Source organism: Podarcis tiliguerta (genome assembly GCF_965153285.1).
Source record: "Podarcis tiliguerta genome assembly, chromosome: 8".
Classification (NCBI taxonomy): domain Eukaryota; kingdom Metazoa; phylum Chordata; class Lepidosauria; order Squamata; family Lacertidae; genus Podarcis; species Podarcis tiliguerta.
This window is the reverse complement of record NC_139541.1, coordinates 8,594,140-8,613,434: the sequence shown is the minus strand read 5'-3', so window position 1 is coordinate 8,613,434 and position 19,295 is coordinate 8,594,140. Positions and strand designations below refer to the sequence as shown.

The window sequence follows — 19,295 nt, the reverse complement described above, 5'->3', positions numbered from 1 at the left end:
CGCCTCTGTGGACAACCCTGGTGACGGACTATGAAAGAACCAGGAAAGCCCAGAGAGGTTTCCCACAAGCTCTGAGCAGGGCCTCCACCCTCCACTGCCTAGAACTGTGCCAACCTCATCTGGCACTGACTGTGCCCCTTGAGGAGGGCGTGGATGGACGGCAAAACCTCACTATGATTTGGCAAATTGCTCGTGAACTTGGGCAGGTCGGAGAGAAATGATATCATTCTCTCTCTCTTTTGAAGGACATCTGGTGCCTCTTTCGCATTTTTCCACTGGCACATATCCATGCAATTTGTGCAATCATAAGTAGCTCTCGCAGTCAGATAGTTCCTCATAGTTCTGATCCTTTTGTCTCACAGGACAGCCCTGTGAGAAGGGTTGGGCTGAGAGAGGAACTGGGCTAAACTCACATGTTCCAGGGAATATGAAAGAATGGACTTTCCCTGGTTTGCTCATAAGGCTGAAGTTGTTTCTGAAAGTTCATGATGTGATACAGAGGTGGGTGAGTAGCCTGAATAAGGAGGTAAGGTGGACATGCCTTCCCATCCCCACACATGCACTGTACATAGTGGTTTTCCGCCGGTGCCAGGACCCTCTGCTCGCGGCTGCAGTGGTGCGATGGCTGCTCACGCTGCCGCAAGCCCCCGCGGGGTGCCTTCTTGTCACCTCCCAGACATGGCACCCTGGGCACAGCGCCCCCCGTTGCGACGCCATTGTTGGGGAGTGCTTTTCAGCCACACATGCACTGTACGTAACGATGCAGAACGCCACACAAGCACTGTACGCAACGATGACGCACATGCGCTGTACATAGTGGTTTGCCGCCGGTGCTGCTCGAGCACCGTACGGACAGCGGTGGGATCCCTCTGTCACCACTACTGTAGAAGATCTTCCATTTGCGGCCGTGGCAGCAACAGAAGGATCCCAGCACTGTCTGTACGGCGCTGGAGTGGCGGTGCCGGCAAGCCGCTATGTACAGCGCATGTGCGGTGTTGCTATGTAGCGACGCCCCACCCCAGGTGTCACGACGCCTTCGTTCGCCCCTGCTCCCCAAGCATCACCCTCTGGGAATGACCGACTTAGTAGGAAAATCATAGAATCATAGAATAGAATCATAGAGTTGGAAGAGACCACAAGGGTCATCGAGTCCAACCCCCTGCCAAGCAGGAAACACCATCAGAGCATTCCTGACATGGTTGTCAAGCCTCTGCTTAAAGACCTCCAGAGAAGGAGACTCCACCACACTCCTTGGCAGCAAATTCCACTGTCAAACAGCTCTTACTGTCAGGAAGTTCTTCCTAATGTTTAGGTGGAATCTTCTTTCTTGTAGTTTGGATCCATTGCTCCGTGTCCGCTTCTCTGGAGCAGCAGAAAGCAACCTTTCTCCCTCCTCTATGTGACATCCTTTTATATATTTGAACATGGCTATCATATCACCCCTTAACCTCCTCTTCTCCAGGCTAAACATGCCCAGCTCCCTTAGCCGTTCCTCATAAGGCATCGTTTCCAGGCCTTTGACCATCTTGGTTGCCCTATTCTGGACACATTCCAGTTTGTCAGTGTCCTTCTTGAACCGCCACAAAAGAACCGCCACAAAGCAGTGCCACCCACCCCAACTCAGATAGCAGCTCCAGGATACCATGGTTGAATATATCGAAAGCTGCTCAGAGGTTGAGGAGAATTAACAGGGACACATTTCCCCTGTCTCTCTCCTGATGGAGGTCATCATACAGCGCGACGAAAGCAGTTTCTGTGCCCAAACCGGGCCTAAAACCCCGATTGAAATGCAGGTAGAAAATCCATTTTTCCAACAGCACCCAGATCCTGGCCAAACCAGGCTCCTTCTGTGATGGAACTCCTATTTGGGGACTTCCCTGGCTTTTTGCTGGCCCATGCAGGACCAGTCTGGATAGTTGGCCTTGGTGAAGACTTAACATTTGACTGGAAAAATGAGAAGCTGAAATTGGGAAGTGTTTCCTAGCCCAGCCCAGCCCCTCTCTCTTTTTATTTTTAAATCCATAATCACTGGAAGAGGCCCCTGGAGGCATCGGCAGACCTTGCCGCGAGTGGCCAGCAGGACGTCACTCAGTGCCAAAGGGGTGAAGGAGTGACAGAGGGCAGCCTGGATAATTCTTGCATGCAAGAGCACACACACACGCTTTAACATTTTAATTACATTGCATTGATCGGGAGAGTGCACTGCCAGCCTTCCACGTGCCCTTCCCAGGTCTCCTGCTCGCTCTCGTTCATCGCTGATCTGGCTCCAAAAGGACACAGAAGGAATCCCGACATGTTTCAGCTGTGATCACTGCAGCTGAGTCACAGCCCAACCCAATCCAGGTTGACTTAGAAGTAAGCCTTGTGCTATACAGCCGTATGCATAGGGGCTGCAGCCTTAACTTTGAGCACGGGAGAATCAGGGCCTGTCCAAGACATTTTGCTGACTGAGACAAAAAGGGCAGCATTTCACCATCCTCCCCACTCCCAATTCCACAGGCAGAATCCAACCGGATGGACAGTTGAATCTTAGGGCAGCCCTGGAAATGGGGGCGAGATTCTCCACCATCCCTGAAGGCAGCATGAGGCTAGCTTAGGAGGAACTGGGTACAAGACAGAGCTTGGAAAGAGGACTCCCCCCAACATTGTGCTCTGTGAGAAAGGGCCTCTGGCTCCTCTCATATCTTAAATGATAAGGTAAAGGACCCCTGGGTGGTTAAGTCCAATCAAAGGCGACTATGGGGTTGCAGCGCTCAGTTCGCTTTCAGACCGAGGGAGCCGGCGTTTGTCCACAGACAGCTTTCCAGGTCATGTGGCCAGCAGGACTAAACTGCTTCTGGCGCAACAGAACACCATGATGGAAACCTGAGCACATGGAAATGCCATTTACCTTCCCGCCGCAGCGGTACCTATTTATCTACTTGCACTGGTGTACTTTCGAATTGCTAGGTGGGCAGAAGCAGGGAACGAGCAACGGGAGCTCATCCCATCGCGGGGATTCGAACCGCTGACCTTCTGGTCGGCAAGCCCAAGAGACTCGGTGGTTTAGACCACAGCACCACCAGCATCCCTATTCCACTGAGAAGAGAATTATAATGGGATATAGAACTCTCAGCACAATATTTAGTTTAGTTGGAATCTCTTTTACAGTGGTACCTCGGGTTGAGTATTTAATTCGTTCCGGAGGTCCGTTCTTAACCTGAAACTGTTCTTAACTTGAAGCACCACTTTAGCTAATGGGGCCTCTTGCTGCCGCTGCGCTACCAGAACCCGATTTCTGTTCTTATCCTAAAGCAAAGTTCTTAACCTGAAGCACTATTTCTGTGTTAGCGGAATCTGTAACCTGAAGCGTATGTAACCCGAGGTACCACTGTATTGTCCTTTTAATCTATTGGTTTGAGTCCTATCCTGTCGAGCAGCAGAAAACAAGCTCTTCCACGGGACAGCCCTTCCTATTACCAAGTTCAACGAAACATGCAATAGCATAGCTGCATGATTGCCCGTCAAGGGGGTGGGATTACAAAGATAATTCCAGCATCAAGCATAAAAGTCGAGACCATCTGAAAATCAGCACAGGTGTTGGGCCTGGGGAGAGAGAAATCTGGCGTATCTAAAGCCATGAAATAACCTCATCCTGCTCCTTGACATGCAAAAGAAGGGAGGTTTAGCTCTGTGAAGGGTATACACTGTGCGGAAACTGCTGCTGGTTTCTCGCCAGAGCCACTGCAACCCACCATACGAGGGATATGAAGGTATTAAGTGAGTTATAGTATCAACTGGCTGTATGCACACACCATCCAACAACTAAGAACACGGCTTGCCCCAAACAATTCCCAGAACTGTAGCTCACCCCTCACGGGCTTACAATTCCTAAATGCAGTGCCCAGGATTCTTTGTGGGAAGCTATGAACTTTAAGGTACGCGGGTGGCGCTGTGGGTTAAACCACAGAGCCTAGGACTTGCCGATCAGAAGGTCGGCTGTTCGAATCCCCGCGATGGGGTGAGCTCCCGTTGCTCGGTCCCAGCTCCTGCCAACCTAGCAGTTCGAAAGCACGTCAAAGTGCAAGTAGATAAATAGGTACCACTCCAGCGGGAAGGTAAACGGCGTTTCCGTGCGCTGCTCTGGTTCGCCAGAAGCGGCTTAGTCATGCTGACCACATGACCCGGAAGGTGTACGCCGGCTCCCTCAGCCAATAAAGCGAGATGAGCGCCGCAACCCCAGAGTCGTCCACGACTGGACCTAATGGTCAGGGGTCCCTTTACCTATGCGCTTTAAGGCTATAAGACAGGGCACGGGTGGATGACAGAGCAGAAATGTTATATCAAGTCCAGGCAGCTAGTTATACATTTGCGAGCTGAGATATAATATCAAGGGGTCTTGTGGCTGCGGTGTGATGAGATCAGGAAGGCAAGGGATGCTCGCAAAACTGCAAGGTACAGATAAGCCTGAACATATTGGCAAGGAGTCTACAGTAAAAGCCTGTTTTTAAAACCCTGTAATCACACGGCATCATCAGGCAACCCCTGGCTTGCTAAGAACCTTCCCTGCGCCCTGGCCTGATTTACCAAGTAAAGCCTATGCTGCCTCGGAATCATATAGCACAGCTTAGCTCAGGTGGTTAGAGCATGGTGCTGATAATGCGAAGGTTGTGGGTTCGATCCCCGTATGGGTCAGCTGCGAGTTCCTGCATTGCAGGGGGTTAGACCAGATCAGGGGTCGGCAAACTACGGTCCAGGGGCCAGATGCGGCCCACCAGGCTTGTAAATCCGGCCCGCAGACCCTGCCGCCCACTCAGTCAGCCCCTGCACTGAGCTAAACCGGCGCCTTGAAAAGAAGCTGCGGACGCCTTGCTGCGCAGGGACTGACTTCTGCAATGCTGGCTTGGCTTCGGATTGGCTGCAGCAAACCGCAGGTTCAACTGGGCAGCTAAACCTGCGCACTGAGGTAAACCCAGCGTGGCCATGGATGGAGAGGCCAGCGGGCAGGCAGTGGGTCTGAGCATCAGGATGGGCACATCGTGGGGCTTCAGCCGGAGCTTGGCATGCCTGCTGGCCCCACACCTGGTGCCCAGCTCGGTGCTGCTGCTGGAGGCGTGCTCGGCAGCCGTGCTGGAGCAACTGGGGGGTGAGCTGCGCGCCACCTGCCTGGCGCTCTGCGTGCACAGCCTGCCCACCAACCTGGCCTTGGACGACAGGCCACAGCGCATGGTGCAGGGCGCCTGGGAGCTCTGCGGGCATGGGCCAATGGAGCAGCTGCTGCTCGTCAACAATGCCGGTGAGCGGGCAGCGCCGAGCAGTGGCATAGCGTGGGTTGTCAGCACCCGGGGCAAGGCAAGTAATTTGCGCCCCCCCCCCCCCCGCTGCACTGTCCTTCCCCCAGATAGTCCCTCGCTCTCTCTCCGCACCGCACCGCACGCCTGGCACCCTCCCCTCCACAGTGGGTGGCGACCCGGCGGCTCGGATCGGATTCGCACAGCCAGCACTGCAGTGAGAGAGAGAGAGTGAGCCAGGTAGGGGCAGAGAGCTGCGAGTGCGAGCGCGCCCCCCCAGATGTTGCGCCTGGTGCGGCCGGCCCCCCCTGCACCCCCCACGCTACACCACTGGCGCCGAGATGCACTCCTGAGCGCGTGCAGAGTACATTCCTCCAGAGGCAGCTGTGGGACCATCTTGCAGGGTATTTATATTTTTCATAATATAGTCCGGCCCCCCACAAGGTCTGGGGGGCAGTGGACCAGTCCCCTGATGAAAAGGTTTGCTGGCCCCTGGACTAGGTGGTCTTCAGGGTCCCTTCTGATTCTACAATTCTAAGACCTCTTACTTGCTTTGAGTGCTAGACGATATTAGAAGGGGACGCATGTGTACACTGAAATGATTTTAACATATCCGGGAAGGATCAGAGCTGCGTGGCAGAGGGCCCTGTAGGCAGGAATATCTTACGTTCAGTTCCCCAATGCCATCTCCAGGCTGGGAGAGACCCCTGAATCTGAACCCCCAGGGTGCTGCTGCCAGTCAGTGTAGGCAACCCTGAGCTAGATGGACCCTGTGCTCTGACTTGGAATAAGAGCAGCTACCTATGTCCCTACAGGCGGGTTGCAGCGACAAAGGAAAGAGTGGATTTAAGCACTTGGGAACTGCATTCCATACCTGACATCTCCTGGGTTGATAAGGCTAGTGGCAACCGCCAGATGAAACACACTCCAGTTGCAAAGGTCTTACAAGATTTGGGGAAAGGGAGAATTAGCCATCAATAACCCGATTGGCCAGCAGAGGCGGCTGCCTCATTCTGCCTGCTTTCTTTCGTGACTTTGAATTTATTATGCGTTTGCTAAATTGCTGGGCTCCCCCTCCCCCCATTTGAACTTGACACATTTTGTAAATGGGCTTCTCCCCCTGCCTCTCCTCCCCCCCATCCCGCCGCCACCAATTCTTCAGTTTTGCCCACACACCACATCTAAGGACAGCCTGTGGGGGCCGTGGTTATAATTATTCTGTGCTTTCCAGCAACTGGGATTCAGAGGCATTCCTGAATCCAGCTATGGAGGCAGAGCAAAGTCATCCCAGCTATAGCCCTCTCCTCCCTGGACATTTGCCCAATCTTCTTTTAAAGCCATCCACCTTGGCGGTCATCACTGCCTCCTGCAGCAGTGAGTTCCATACTTCAACTATGTGCTGAGTGAAGGACTCTTTGGCATCTGTCCTGAATCTGAAAACATTCCATTGGAGTTCTTCAGTGTCAAGGAGACAGAGAGGGAAACTTTGCTCCCTTCACTTTCTCCATGCCGTCCTGAATTTTATACACTTCTGTTGTGCCCCCCCTTACTTGCCTTTTCATAGAATTTTAGAGTTGTAAGGGCTCCCCAACGGTCATCTAGTCCAACCCCCTGCAATGCATGAACTTCAAGCATCCATGACAGACGGCTAAACTGAAATGTTTGAGGACATTCTTCCCTGTTGTGAGTCCCTCGTTTATTTATTTTCAGTTTGGGGGCGATTTTTCACCTTGTTTCATGCTCACAGCACGCTTTACTCTTCCGTTTTGCATTTCTTCCCTTTTCTGAATCTCACGCCTCTCTTCCTCTCGCAGCGAGACCTGGGTTCAAGTCTCGCTGCCTGGCCTGGATTATAAGGTCACCTGACAGAGCCCCATGCAAGGAAACTCCTGCAAAGAATGGGGCGCCCCCCCCAAACCCCCCCAAACCCAAACAGCTGAGGCAATGAAATTGCCACCACGAAGGAGACGGTACCTTTGCAAAAACTTTTCAGTCGTTCTTGGAAACCACATTGCTGGGTGTAGGTGCTATTGAAAGCCAAAAATGCAGTGCAGGAATATTGTGGAAGGCAATGTCCGGTGCAGGAATAAATTTCCTAATGCATCGCAGATGGGGAGGGGGAGGGGGGACGGTTGCTGACTTTGGGGGAATGGTGGAAGGAGGAAACTGCCTTTCCTAGCTGGACGCAAATGACCTGTTGGAGGAACTGAAGGCGCAGCCACCATGCCAGAAATCTCTCTGCCCCACAGAGGCGCTTGGGGAGAAAGGGGGTGGGGGCAAGGAGGCTGTCCCCCAGCGGCAGATCCCCAGCTTTGCACACACACACACCCCGTTAAATCCTAAAAGGCATCTCCAGTTAGGGCTGAGAGGGACCATAGCTCCCTGCGCTCCTCTTCAAATTCCTTTGGAACCATGAGGACTAGAATCTTTTACAAGGAGCATAGCTCAGTGGGAGGGCACCAGTGTCGCAGGAAGGAGGTCCCAGGCGCAAAAAAGGCATCTCCACCTGAAGCAGACCGTGTGGAAGGAATCTTCTGCACCGGACCCCGTGCAGAACTGCACTCCAGCAGAGCAAAGACTCACCCGGAGCTCCCTTCAATCCACAGTAAGAGCTCCGGCTGTGTTCTGACCCCCCCCCCCTTAAAGCTGCCTCCTTGTAATTTATTTCTTTTTGCCGACCCGCCCCCTCCGCGCTGCAGCCCACAGTGTTGGCCACAGCCCTTTCTTTCGGATCCGTTTCAGAAGCTCCCATCCCGGCTGGCAGCAAGAGGAAGCTGAAGGGGGGCTTGGCCACCCCCGTTGCCCACCTGTCTCCACCGCGGACCACCCCTCGCGGGGGAGCGAAAGATCATCTCTCTCGCCTCCCCTTCCCCTCGTCTCCCGGCGCGCTGAAACCAGGGAGTCCGCAGCTAAGGCACTCTGCACCTGGGCAGGGGGGCTGTGGTCCGGGAAAGGAGCTCGGGAGAGGAGCGGCTCTGCTGCTTCCCGGGAGAGAGAGAGAGAGAGAGAGAGAGAGAGAGAGAGAGAGAGAGAGAGAGAGAAAGAAAGAAAGAAAGAAAGAAGAGGAAGGGGGGAGAGGAAGGGGGGAGAGGGAGAGAGAGAAGAGGAAGAGGGAGAGAAAAGCGTCCCCTTGTCCGGAGGATGAATAAGGGGGCCGGAGGAGGGGGGATTCCCTGGGGGGCGCCTGTCCCCATAGCCTTACCTCCAGCTCTGATGCGCGTCGCCTCCTCCTCCAGCCGCTGCCCTCGTTCACTGCGCCGGCACCATCTGCCTGCAGCGCGGGCATCGCCGGAGGGCCCCGCGGGCCTTTTTAAAGGGGGAGAGGGAGGGAGGGGGACAGGGAGTGTCAGTCACTGAACCCCCCCCCCTCCCTCTTGGCTGGGAAGGGAAAGGGACTGGGCTGCTGCCCCATCGCAAGAGCCAGGCGGGATTCTGCTGCCCTCTGCCGGGCGGGAACGAAAAGGCAGCTCCTTTCCTCTGTCTCCAGCGGGGCTGAGCGTCGGAGCAGCTGCTTGGCATTCAGAAGGAGCCGAGCTCAGACCCCAAAGGCAGCGTCCCCAGGCCCCGACAGAGTGTTGTTGCTGCGGGTGTTGTTGTTGTTTTATTTAAATACTTTTTTAATTAATTTTAACATATTACTTATCATGCATACAACAAAACTTCACTTCTTATACAATCTTTTTGGACTTCCATCAGCACCTCTGATGATCCACCGTTTTAACCACTTCTTATGCATTTCTTAAATTCATATTGCCTTTAATTATCTTAACTAACAATTCTCCTCTTTACCAGTTTTTGCAATAATTCAAATAATTCACCTCACAAAGCGTCTTGCAAACCTACAAACGTATTCTGATCATCACAATTACATTTCAAATAGTCCGTAAATTTACACCAGTCTTCTGTGAATCGCTGGTCCTGCTGGTTTCGAATTCTTCCTGTTAGTTTATCTAATTCTGCATAGTCCATCAATTTCAGCTGTTGGTGCTCTTTCCCCAGTCTTCGTCCGCGGAGGACCTTAAGGTCCGCAAATGACAACACCTCAGAGGTCGCAAGGTGGTTAGATTGGTCTCAACTAGGGCCAGGGCCTTTTCAGTACTGGCCCCAACTTGGTGGAACACTCTGTCACAAGAGACTAGGGCCCTGCGGGACTTGACATCTTTCCGCAGGGCCTGCAAGACAGAGCTGTTCCGCCTGGCCTTTGGTTTGGACTCAGTCTGACCCTTATGTTTCCTTCCCCTTATGGTTTTGATCTGTGAGCTACTATTAAAATGAGGCTACATTTTAAACTATATTTAAATTATTTTAAACTATATTTTAACCTGAATTTTAAATTGGTTTATTTTATATTTTATTGGTAATTGTAATTTTACTGGTGTTAGCCGCCCTGAGGGCAGGGAGGGCGAGGTATAAATAAAACATTATTATTATTATTATTATTATTATTAGCTAAACCCTCCCTGACAGGTAGGCCCTTCGGCCTCTGCTTAAAAACCTCCATGGAAGGAGACTCCATCAGCTCCTAGTAATTAGATAATGTTTATTTATTGTTTGTGATTATCTTTGTTATATTGTAGTTGTGTGGTTGTTTTTTTTCATGTTGCAAGCTGCCTTGAGCACGGTCTGAACTGTGGCAATGCAGCAGACATGTAAAATTGGGGCTGAGAACTGATGTGCTGATATACAGAGGATATATATTTATTATTTATTCGCCTCATAAACATTTATGTGCACTACTTGACTGTAACAAACAAACAAACCTCAAATCGGTTTACAAATAAAAGATAAAATGACAAAATTCTCAATACGAAAAACCAACAGCAATAATTTGGTTTTGTCATTAAACTGACAAATACCAAACCATATTCCAAATGTATATTTGTTTAGCATGAATACAAAAAAAAGCAATGACTATTTGATTCAATTTTTGTTCCCCACCTTTGATAAGTTAAATATAACAATACTCTTTTTAAAATATGGTATACAGAGCGGTGTCTCAATCACTGTACCACTTCTGATTTTGCCTATTTCATTCATAGACTAGTTAAATTGGGGGGGGGCAGCTCTACAGGATTGGTGGGTGTGCCCCCAATCACAGGTAACCTGAGAAAGCGCTCTGTGTGTGTACACCTGTTAAGAACCTGAGAGGTGAATTCATGGCATAAAACAGATTGTAACCAGTCCAGCAGAATGCATTTTATATCTACAAAGAGGGCCAGACAGAGAATTCCATGTCCTCTTTATCTGAAACAATTATATCCCAGCCTTTTCCATTTATTTATTTTTTTAAAGTTCAAGGCATAACCAAGCAGCATAACTAATGAATCAAAAAGCTGGGATCAAACATTAAGGTAGATAAACCTTAAGCAAAACAGCAGCTGAGTAACTAATTAACAGAGAACCTTCACAGCTTGCTCCCTGCTGGCAAGAAGGCACAAGGAATTTTAGTTCTGAAGAAAACAGCATGGTGAGAAAAATATAATAATTAGCAGGGCTGCTGAGACATTAGCCGATTCATCCGTTGTTTGACTTTCAAAGATTTCCACCGGGCAGCAGTTTAAAAATATATTTTTTTATGTGAGGAATTCTAAAAACTGCAGGTGTCAAGGGCCAACACACACAGCACAGCACAGCACAACACACACACAGCTTCTGCTAGGATCTCTCTCTCTTGCAGTTCCAAGCATTGGCCAGCAGGCTGCAGTGTTGGCAAATAAACGTTCCCCCACCTCCTAGCGCTGTCGGTCTCTTCTCTCAGACGGCAGCGCTGGGGCTGCAAAAGAAATATTTTTTAAAATGGGGGGGAGTTGGCTGAGGTGCTATGATAATATAAGAACAGCCCTTCTGGATCAGGCCAGTTGCCTATCCAGTCCAGCATCCTCACAGATCCAGGGGTGTGGTGGAGGGGACTGCAACAGCAACCCCCAGCTGTTCATCCTGAGCCCTCCAGCCAGGTCCCTCTACTGCCCCATGGCCTCTCCGGGGTCCCCTAAAGTGCTCTTTTGGGTGCGTTCATCACCAGCATCGAACGGCGCCACCCTTTCTCCGTTTCCCTCAGGCAGCAAAATATATAGGGCTGGTCTTGTCCCAGAGCAGAACCAGAGTGGTACTTGCAAACAGCTCACTCGCGCCAGTGAGCCAAGCTGCATGCAAGGCTGGAAACGCACACCCACGCCTAGTGGGTGTGAAAATATACAGGGGTGTCATTTTAAAACTCCCTGGGCTGCTTCCATAACCACCCTTGAAAAGACAGGGCAAGCCGCTTCTGTTTGAAAAGCCCAAAGCCCATCACATCAGTGGCGTAGCGTGGGTTGTCAGCACCCGGGGCAAGGCAAGTAATTTGTGCCCCCACCCCCGCTGCACTGTCCCTCCCCCAGATAGTCCCTCTCTCTCTCTCCACACCGCACCGCACGCCTGGCACCCTCCCCTCCACAGTGGGCGGTGACCCGGCGGCTCGGATCGGATTTGCACAGCCAGCACTGCAGTGAGAGAGAATGAGTGAGCCAGGTAGGGGCAGAGAGCTGCGAGTGCGAGTGTGCCCCCCCCCCCGATGTTGCGCCCAGTGTGGCTGCCCCCCTCTGCACCCCCCACGCTACGCCACTGAATCTCCTGATCTGCCCTGCTCCTAGAAATCTCCAATGAGTGACATTTTCCTGCTCCAGATCTGCCCTCCAAAGGTTTTGGACTACAATTCCCATCAGCCTCAGCCAGTACGGTGCAAAGGACCACCAGAGGCAGCCCTGCTGTACCTTGTTTTCTACCTATTTGGGTACAGGGAGCATTCCATAGGGGTTGCCGAGAGAGATTCGGGGAGAAAACAGCTGGAGTTGGATGCAGCTGCTGCAAAAGACCCCAGATACTTCTAATAACAGTTGCCCTTCTATCCACAGAACAACCCTGGGAGGTAGGCTAGGCTGAAAGACAGTAACTGGCCCAAGGCCACCCAGTGAACTCTCTGGCTGAATAGGAATTCGAACCCGGCTCTCCCAGGTCCTACGCCAACATTCTTATGCACAACACCAGACTGGGCTGGGCTGTGGCTAATCAGTTGGGGTGCACTCTGCACATGACTAGAAGCCCTCTTTTCTTCTTTTTTTCACAAGTTCCACGATTGTGTTCTGACACTTAAAAAAAAAAAGTGGTGTGGAATTGAACCTTGGCACAAATAAACTCCTTTCTCTCTCCCCCTCCCTCGCTGCTCTAAATCTGGATCTTCCAGCTGTCCAGGCAGCTTTTAAAGTCGCCCTGTTGTTAACCTTGAAGGGGCTTGCAGAAGGAGGTTTGACAATGGTAGGACGGTTGGGTAGGTGGCTAAATATCTGTGAACCCGGGACTTCTGCAGACGCAAGACCCGTTCTGCTTGGACGTCCACCAACTCATCCTGAACTTGTGTCAAAGCTAAATTTTCTGCGACAAAAATACTGTGGCTTCCCTGCTGTTCCTGAATTGTTGTTCAGATTGGTCCTTCCTTTAAACCGGAGAGGGGTAATGTCATAGAATCCTAGAGTTGGAAGAGACCACAAGGGCCATCGAGTCCAACCCCCTGCCAAGCAGGAACCACCATCAGACCACTCCTGACATATGGTTGTCAAGCCTCTGCTTAAAGACCTCCAAAGAAGGAGACTCCACCACACTCCTTGGCAGCAAATTCCACTGTCGAACAGCTCTTACTGTCAGGAAGTTCTTCCTAATGTTTAGGTGGAATCTTCTTTCTTGTCGTTTGGATCCATTGCTCCGTGTCCGCTTCTCTGGAGCAGCAGAAAACAACCTTTCTCCCTCCTCTATGTGACATCCTTTTATATATTTGAACATGTCGCTTGTAATGATGGTGGTCTGGTTTTGATTACAGCAGGAGAGAGATGGAAAGAGAAAGAGAGAAGGAAACTGGGTGGAGGAAGGGCTGGGATTTGCTCAAAGCTTCCCTGCTCTCCTGCAAATCCTTGCAGATTCTGGGACTCCCTGAGCTGATAAGTGCAACCGGGTCTTTATTGCCTCCATTTTCTTCCCAGAGCAGACTTCTCTGATGTGATGCCCTCCAGATGTTTTGGTCTACATCTCCCACCAGTCCATAAGAAAAGCATTGCAGAAGAATAATAATAATAATAATAATAATAATAATAATAATAATAATAATAATTTATTTATACCCCGCCAACCTGGCTGGGTTCCCCCAGCCACTCTGGGCGGCTTCCAACAAAACACTAAAATACAATAACCTATTAAACATTAAAAGCTTCCTTAAACAGGGCTGCCTTCAGATGTCTTCTAAAAGTTTGGTAGCTGTTTTTCTCTTTGACATCTGATGGGAGGGCATTCCACAGGGTGGGCGCCACTACCGAGAAGGCCCTCTGCCTGGTTCCTTGTAATTTGGCTTCTCGCAGAAGGGAACCGCCAGAAGGCCCTCGGTGCTGGACCTCAGTGTCCGGGTAGAAAGATGGAGGTGGAGACGCTCCTTCAGGTATACTGGACCGAGCATCAGGCCAAAGTGGGCATCCTGTTCTCACAGGGGCCAACCAGAAACCCGAAAACAGGACCTGAGCAAAAGACCAACTCTCCCCTCCTAAAGTTTCCAGCCACTGGGATTCAGAAGTATCGCTGCCTCCTCCTTTTAGGAGTTTAAAACATCTGGAGGGCATCTTTGGGCTGGCTGCCCGCCATCTCTCCTCCTCTCTCTAGTCTATCTCTCGTTCCCCCAGCCCAACCTCTTCCCAAAATCCCAGTCAGGCTCCACGCTGGGCACAGGCCATGAGGCAAGTCCCAGCTTCGACCGAACCATCACAAGCCCACCTTGACTCCACAGTCAGTATTAATATTGACATTCACAAGCCAACCAAGTCATTAAACTGTTTGCACGTCTTGTGTCAACCAGTTATAAAACCCAAGGGTTATTTTTAGGACGAGCTGGAGATGCTTACGAATTGCAGTGGGGTGGGGAAGCAGTGGCACACTCCCCCCAAGAACATCTCCTTGGCAGGCTTGCCCCACCAAAAAAAAGGGGGCGGTGTGCCCTTGTAGGTTTTCTGACCCCCTTTTTTGCTTCGGTATCAGATTTGCACAGAAGTTGTTACTCAATGCGGATCGAACAGCAGGTTTCATTTCATTGTGGGTTTTTCATTTTAAAAACTGGTATATTAACATCGACAAAAGGTGCAAAAATAGCAAAAAGGAAAACAAAGCATCAAAAAATTAAAGCACAAAATGTCGCCTCTCGGAAGGACAAAAGTACCAAGATCCAGTGCAGCTCCAAAGGGATATTAAAAGTATTCACTCATCATACAAAGGCTCCCTTGGCAAATAATGAAGATTTGTAAAAAATAAAAGTATTTTCCACCTGCGAGTTCTGTCATGATTGAGAATGAAGGTTCTATGTAGTCTGACACGAGCCAGACATTTGCAGATACCGATGGCAGGGAGCGACAGTGTGTCTCAGTATTTGTATAAGAAATAAAATCATGTCATAAATTGGGGGTTGTGGGGGGGAGTGACACTATCAAGGTAACTGTGGGCGAAGGTGCTGGCAGGGCTGCTCTGCGTTCAAAGTGGTTTGGTACCACAATGCCTGTTGCTATCTGTAACGGAAAGAGAGCAGTTTCCATTCTGCAAACAGAACGCGCTTAGACTGATTTGATTACCAGAGAAACCAGAAACCACCAAGTGGGGGGGGGGGTGTTCCAGGAGGAAGCAAAAGGGGAAAGAGGCAGAATTGCATCTGTCTCTTCTCTGTAAATAAGGTGCATTGCGTCAACACCAAAAGCAATTGGCCATCGTGTTGCTAGAATCTCCCCCTCTTTGTTTCCCCCTTCGCTTTATTCCAGTTTTATAATTATAGTTAAAATCACACACTCTGACCAGAGCAGAATACAGTGGCACTATTACTTCCCTTGATCTAGATGCTATACTCCTATTGATGCAGCCCAGAATTGCATTGGCTTTTTTAGCTGCCGCGTCACACTGTTGGCTCATGTCAAGTTTGTGGTCAACCAAGACTCCTAGATCCTTTTCACATGTACTGCTCTCAAGCCAGGTGTCACCCATCTTGTATTTGTGCCTCTCATTTTTTTTTTGCCCAAGTGCAATACTTTACATTTCTCCCTGCTAAAGTTCATCTTGTTTGTTTTGGCCCAGTTCTCTAATCTGTCAAGGTCGTTTTGAAGTGTGATCCTGTCCTCTGGGGTGTTAGCCACCCCTCCCAGTTTGGTGTCATCTGCAAATTTGATCAGGATGCCCTTGAGTCCATCATCCAAGTCGTTGATAAAGATGTTGAATAATGAGCCCAGCTAGGATTCTGAGAGGAAAGAAACACCTCTCCATCCCAACTTCAAACCGCCACCCCCCATGTGGAATTTGCACAACTCCACCCAGCGCTTTCTCGATAAAGCGGTCAAATGAATTCTCCAAAGTTATCCAGTGTATTGCAACTGAAGAGAAAACATTCAAACAGAAAACATTCACTGCAATCCTTTCTTCAGACTTTCTTTCGTTTCAATAATAATAATAATAATCCTCCCAAGCTTTGGCAAATTCATGGAAGATATTGTCACTCTAAGGGGCTCAAGATGAAAGAAGTGTGAAATATCTCCCTTCTTTATCTTCATAGCAACACAACCCCTGTAAGGAAGATACAGCTTGATTCTGTGTGCTGAAAAAAGCTATTTATTATTATTATTATTATTATTATTATTATTATTATTATTATTAAAAAAGGGGGGAGAGGGCATGGCTGTGATGGAGAATATTTGTGGCTATGCAGAAGTTTTTGGAGGCCTGCTTCCATGATCCACAGCAGCCAGTATGACTAATGGGCAGGGATAGTGATGGGAAATCCAGGGGCATCTGCAAAGCCGCAGGTGTTCTCCACTCTGGGATTAAAACAGGGATGGGGAACATCTGCGTTCCTCCAGATGCATTTTTGGACTCTGACACCCGTCTGGCTCAACCCGCATGGCCAAAGGGATAAGGAGGGGAGTTGTAGTCCTAACATGTGGTGGGCCAGATGTTTCGCATCCCAGTGTTAGAAGAAGCCAAGGACTGCAATGGAGGTACAGGCAAGTGAGGGTCACGTTCAGAGATGGGGGAGCCGTAGCCAGCAGGGATAATGATGGGACTTGTAGTTCCTATCTCTCCAACTCCTGTCAGCCCAGCCAGGGGTCAGGGATGATTGATTGATTTATCTCATAACATTTATATACAGCTTAACTGCCGTAAAACAACAGCAGCAAACCTGAAATGGCTTACAAAAAAAATCATGAAATAATTACAATACTGTAATGTACTTTAAAACCTTTTAGCTCAAGTATTAATGATAATGATGACGACAACAACAACAACAATAATAATATAGTATTCCACTCCATAAACACAGGTCTCAGGATGCTTCACAACATAAAATCTCACTATAAAAACACAAAACACATAATAAAAACAAAAACAAGAACCCAATAATCCTCCCCAGCGCATTTTAAAAGAGCAATGGAGTATCTTAAAATACTTTAGCTCAGTAGGTTAGAGCGTCGCGCTAGCAACGCCAAGGTTGCAGGTTCGATCCCCGCAAGGGACAGCTGCATATTCTTGCATTGCGGGGGTCCCTTCCAACCCTACGATTCTATCAGATATCCAGGAGCTGATATACTGCGTACTAAAACGGCGATGATGGGAGTCGGGAGCCCGGCGGCATCCTCCCTCCCTGCAGAGGCGCACCTGGGAACGAGGAAAGGGTTAATTCCCGGGCTAGGAAATCCCGCCCACGCCGCCCCCAACCCCGGGCGCGGATTGGCTGCGCGGAGCCAGGTGCTCCCTCCCGTCCGGTCGCCATTGGACCGTCGGCACGCCGCTCCTCCGGCCGGGCTGAGGCGCCGCAGCAGCGGCGGCGGCGGCGCTCATTTGGCGCGCAGCTGCTGCCCGGCCAGGCCGACGAGGGGACGGGAGGCGAGCGCCGCGCAGCCGCCATGGTGAGTCCGGGCGCGGGGTGGAGAGAGGGCGCCGGGCCAGGCCGCCGCGAGGCCTCGGTCGGGGCCGGACGCCCGAGCTCGGGCAGGCAGCCCGAGAGAGCGCCAGGCACACGGCTAGTCCTCAGCGCGCCCAGGCGGAGAAGGAGCCTCCGGGTGGCGAGAAGGGAGACGGCCTAGCAAAGCCTGCGCGGAAAGAGAGCCTCCAGGTGCAGCAGCAGTCTATCTCTGAATGCCTGAGGAGCGGGAGGCAGCGGCGGCAAGTGGAGGGTGCCTCCCGCTTCCGCATCCCACTTGCCGGTTCCCCGGTGCCGCTTTGCAGCCTTTCTGAAGCTGTGGGTCCCCAGATGTTGTTGAACTACAACTCCCATCACCCCTAGCTAGCAAGGCCAGAGCTCAGGGATGATGGGAGTTGTAGTCCAACAACATCTGGGGACCCACAGCTGGAGAACCGCTGAGAGGGACCGCATCCAGGTCTCTGCGGCCCTCAGGTTGGTTGTAGGATGTTTCCTGCATGGCAGAGGGTTGGACTGGATGACCCTTGGGTCCCTCCCGACTCAAATCAATTATGCTTTGAAGGTTTGTGCATTTCACTAATTTTGCAATCATTTTGAGATTTCGAAACTTGACTTCCTTCCCCCTTTTTCTGCAGTTCCTTGAGTTTATTTTTAATTTCAGCTGCATATCCTTATTAACTTAATTTGCTCATTTCTCTTCTTTAAATATATGCTCTTCAACTTTATAAGGTTGACCTGGTGACCCGATTCCCCTCTTGCCGTGTCTGCCATCCGAGGCTGTCTTAAGCATATGCGGCGCCGGGGTGCAAAGATGCACGCCCCCACCCCAGGTTGCCCAGTCCCAGGCACGCAGGAGGGCAGAGCCAGCCGGCCGCCTCAGCATCTCGCTGGCTTGGTCACCCCCAAACTCATGGTGCAGAGCCGCCCGCAGCAGAAGATCCCGCTGCGGTGCTCTGACTGACAGGCGGGCTCTTCCCTGGACTCAATTCTCGGGCACCAGACTCACGGCCAGGTGCCCCTGAGAGCCCAGTGCCTGGGTGCCCCGCACCCCTAGCACCTATGAATAAGATGGCCCTGCTCCCACCCGTCACTGCCCCTTGTCGGGTCTTCTGGCCCTTGAATATATGTGTGCATGGAATTGGAAATCAAGGCACCCCAAACTGTTTTGGGGGAACCCAGGGAGCACATTTGGAAAAAGTCATTCCAAATGTCATGCACGCCCCAAAATGCACATTTTTGCAGAAGGAAAAGCTGCTAGTGCTGAGATACTGCCCCCCCCCATGAGCAAAAGTGCAGACAAAAAAGGAGCCCCCCCCCTCCCCAGAAGACAAGATAATTTAGGATGGTCAGTAAGGCTGGGCAATATATCATCCCGTACTGGTTTGAAGTCCATATTGGGATGCTAGTTTCATAATTTTTGACTTGGTGATATGTCATGAAACATGATGTGTGTGCTCTGCAAAAATCACAATGTGGGGAAAACCGTCAAGCCAGCCAATTCCTCTATAGATCTCCATCCTTATTTCAGGCATCGTGACATATCGGTATATTGCGATGTTTAGCTGGTGATATATCACAGTGTTGAAAGCCAGGTATTGCCCAGCCCTAGTCGTCAGGAACCTCGGGGTTACGGGTGCTGTGATGGTGATGGGCACCATAGAACCATAAGAGTTGGAAGGGTCTCTGAGCATCATCTAGTCCAACCCCACAATGCAGGGATATGCAGCTGTCCATATTGACTTCTGGGTGAAACTGACATGCCTTTGGCCTGCTCTTACACCCTCAAGACCATGTCCTAACATCTGTTGAGACAGAAGCAGCCAGGATGTCGGAAGGACAGTTCTGGTCAGTCCCGCCTGTCGCAGTCTCGGAGTCTGGCCTTGGGACCGGCCGCATGCCCTGTGCAAAAATGTCACATTTGTAAGATTGGGAGGAAAACAGCACTTGTGAGTCTGCATGAAAGGTTTTGAATAGCCTTGCAGAGAGTAGACTCAGGTGTTTTGACGGATCGAGGGTTTTTAAAGCATTCCGCTTTTTGCTTAGGACGGCAACAAAGGACACTT

General features: G+C 50.7%; 2 protein-coding genes across 3 annotated transcripts in view; one reads left to right on the top strand and one right to left on the bottom strand.

The window, feature by feature from the left end:
* The window catches only part of ALPL (alkaline phosphatase, biomineralization associated), a 61,997-nt gene extending 53,353 nt beyond the window's left edge, over nt 1–8,644 (bottom strand). The window contains exon 1 of the mRNA XM_083454045.1: nt 8,473–8,644. The gene's annotated coding sequence lies outside the window, so the exon portion shown is untranslated. The remainder of the gene's footprint in view (nt 1–8,472) is intronic.
* An 8,411-nt stretch (nt 8,645–17,055) lies between these two features.
* ECE1 (endothelin converting enzyme 1) overlaps nt 17,056–19,295 on the top strand; it is a 73,551-nt gene continuing 71,311 nt past the window's right edge. The window contains exon 1 of one of the 2 annotated variants that reach the window (XM_083453888.1): nt 17,056–17,218. In XM_083453888.1, the coding sequence (XP_083310014.1) occupies nt 17,216–17,218 (3 nt within the window). In that variant the 5' untranslated portion in view covers nt 17,056–17,215. Of the gene's footprint in view, nt 17,425–19,295 lie in introns of both variants that reach the window. The other variant, XM_083453891.1, reaches the window with a different exon arrangement.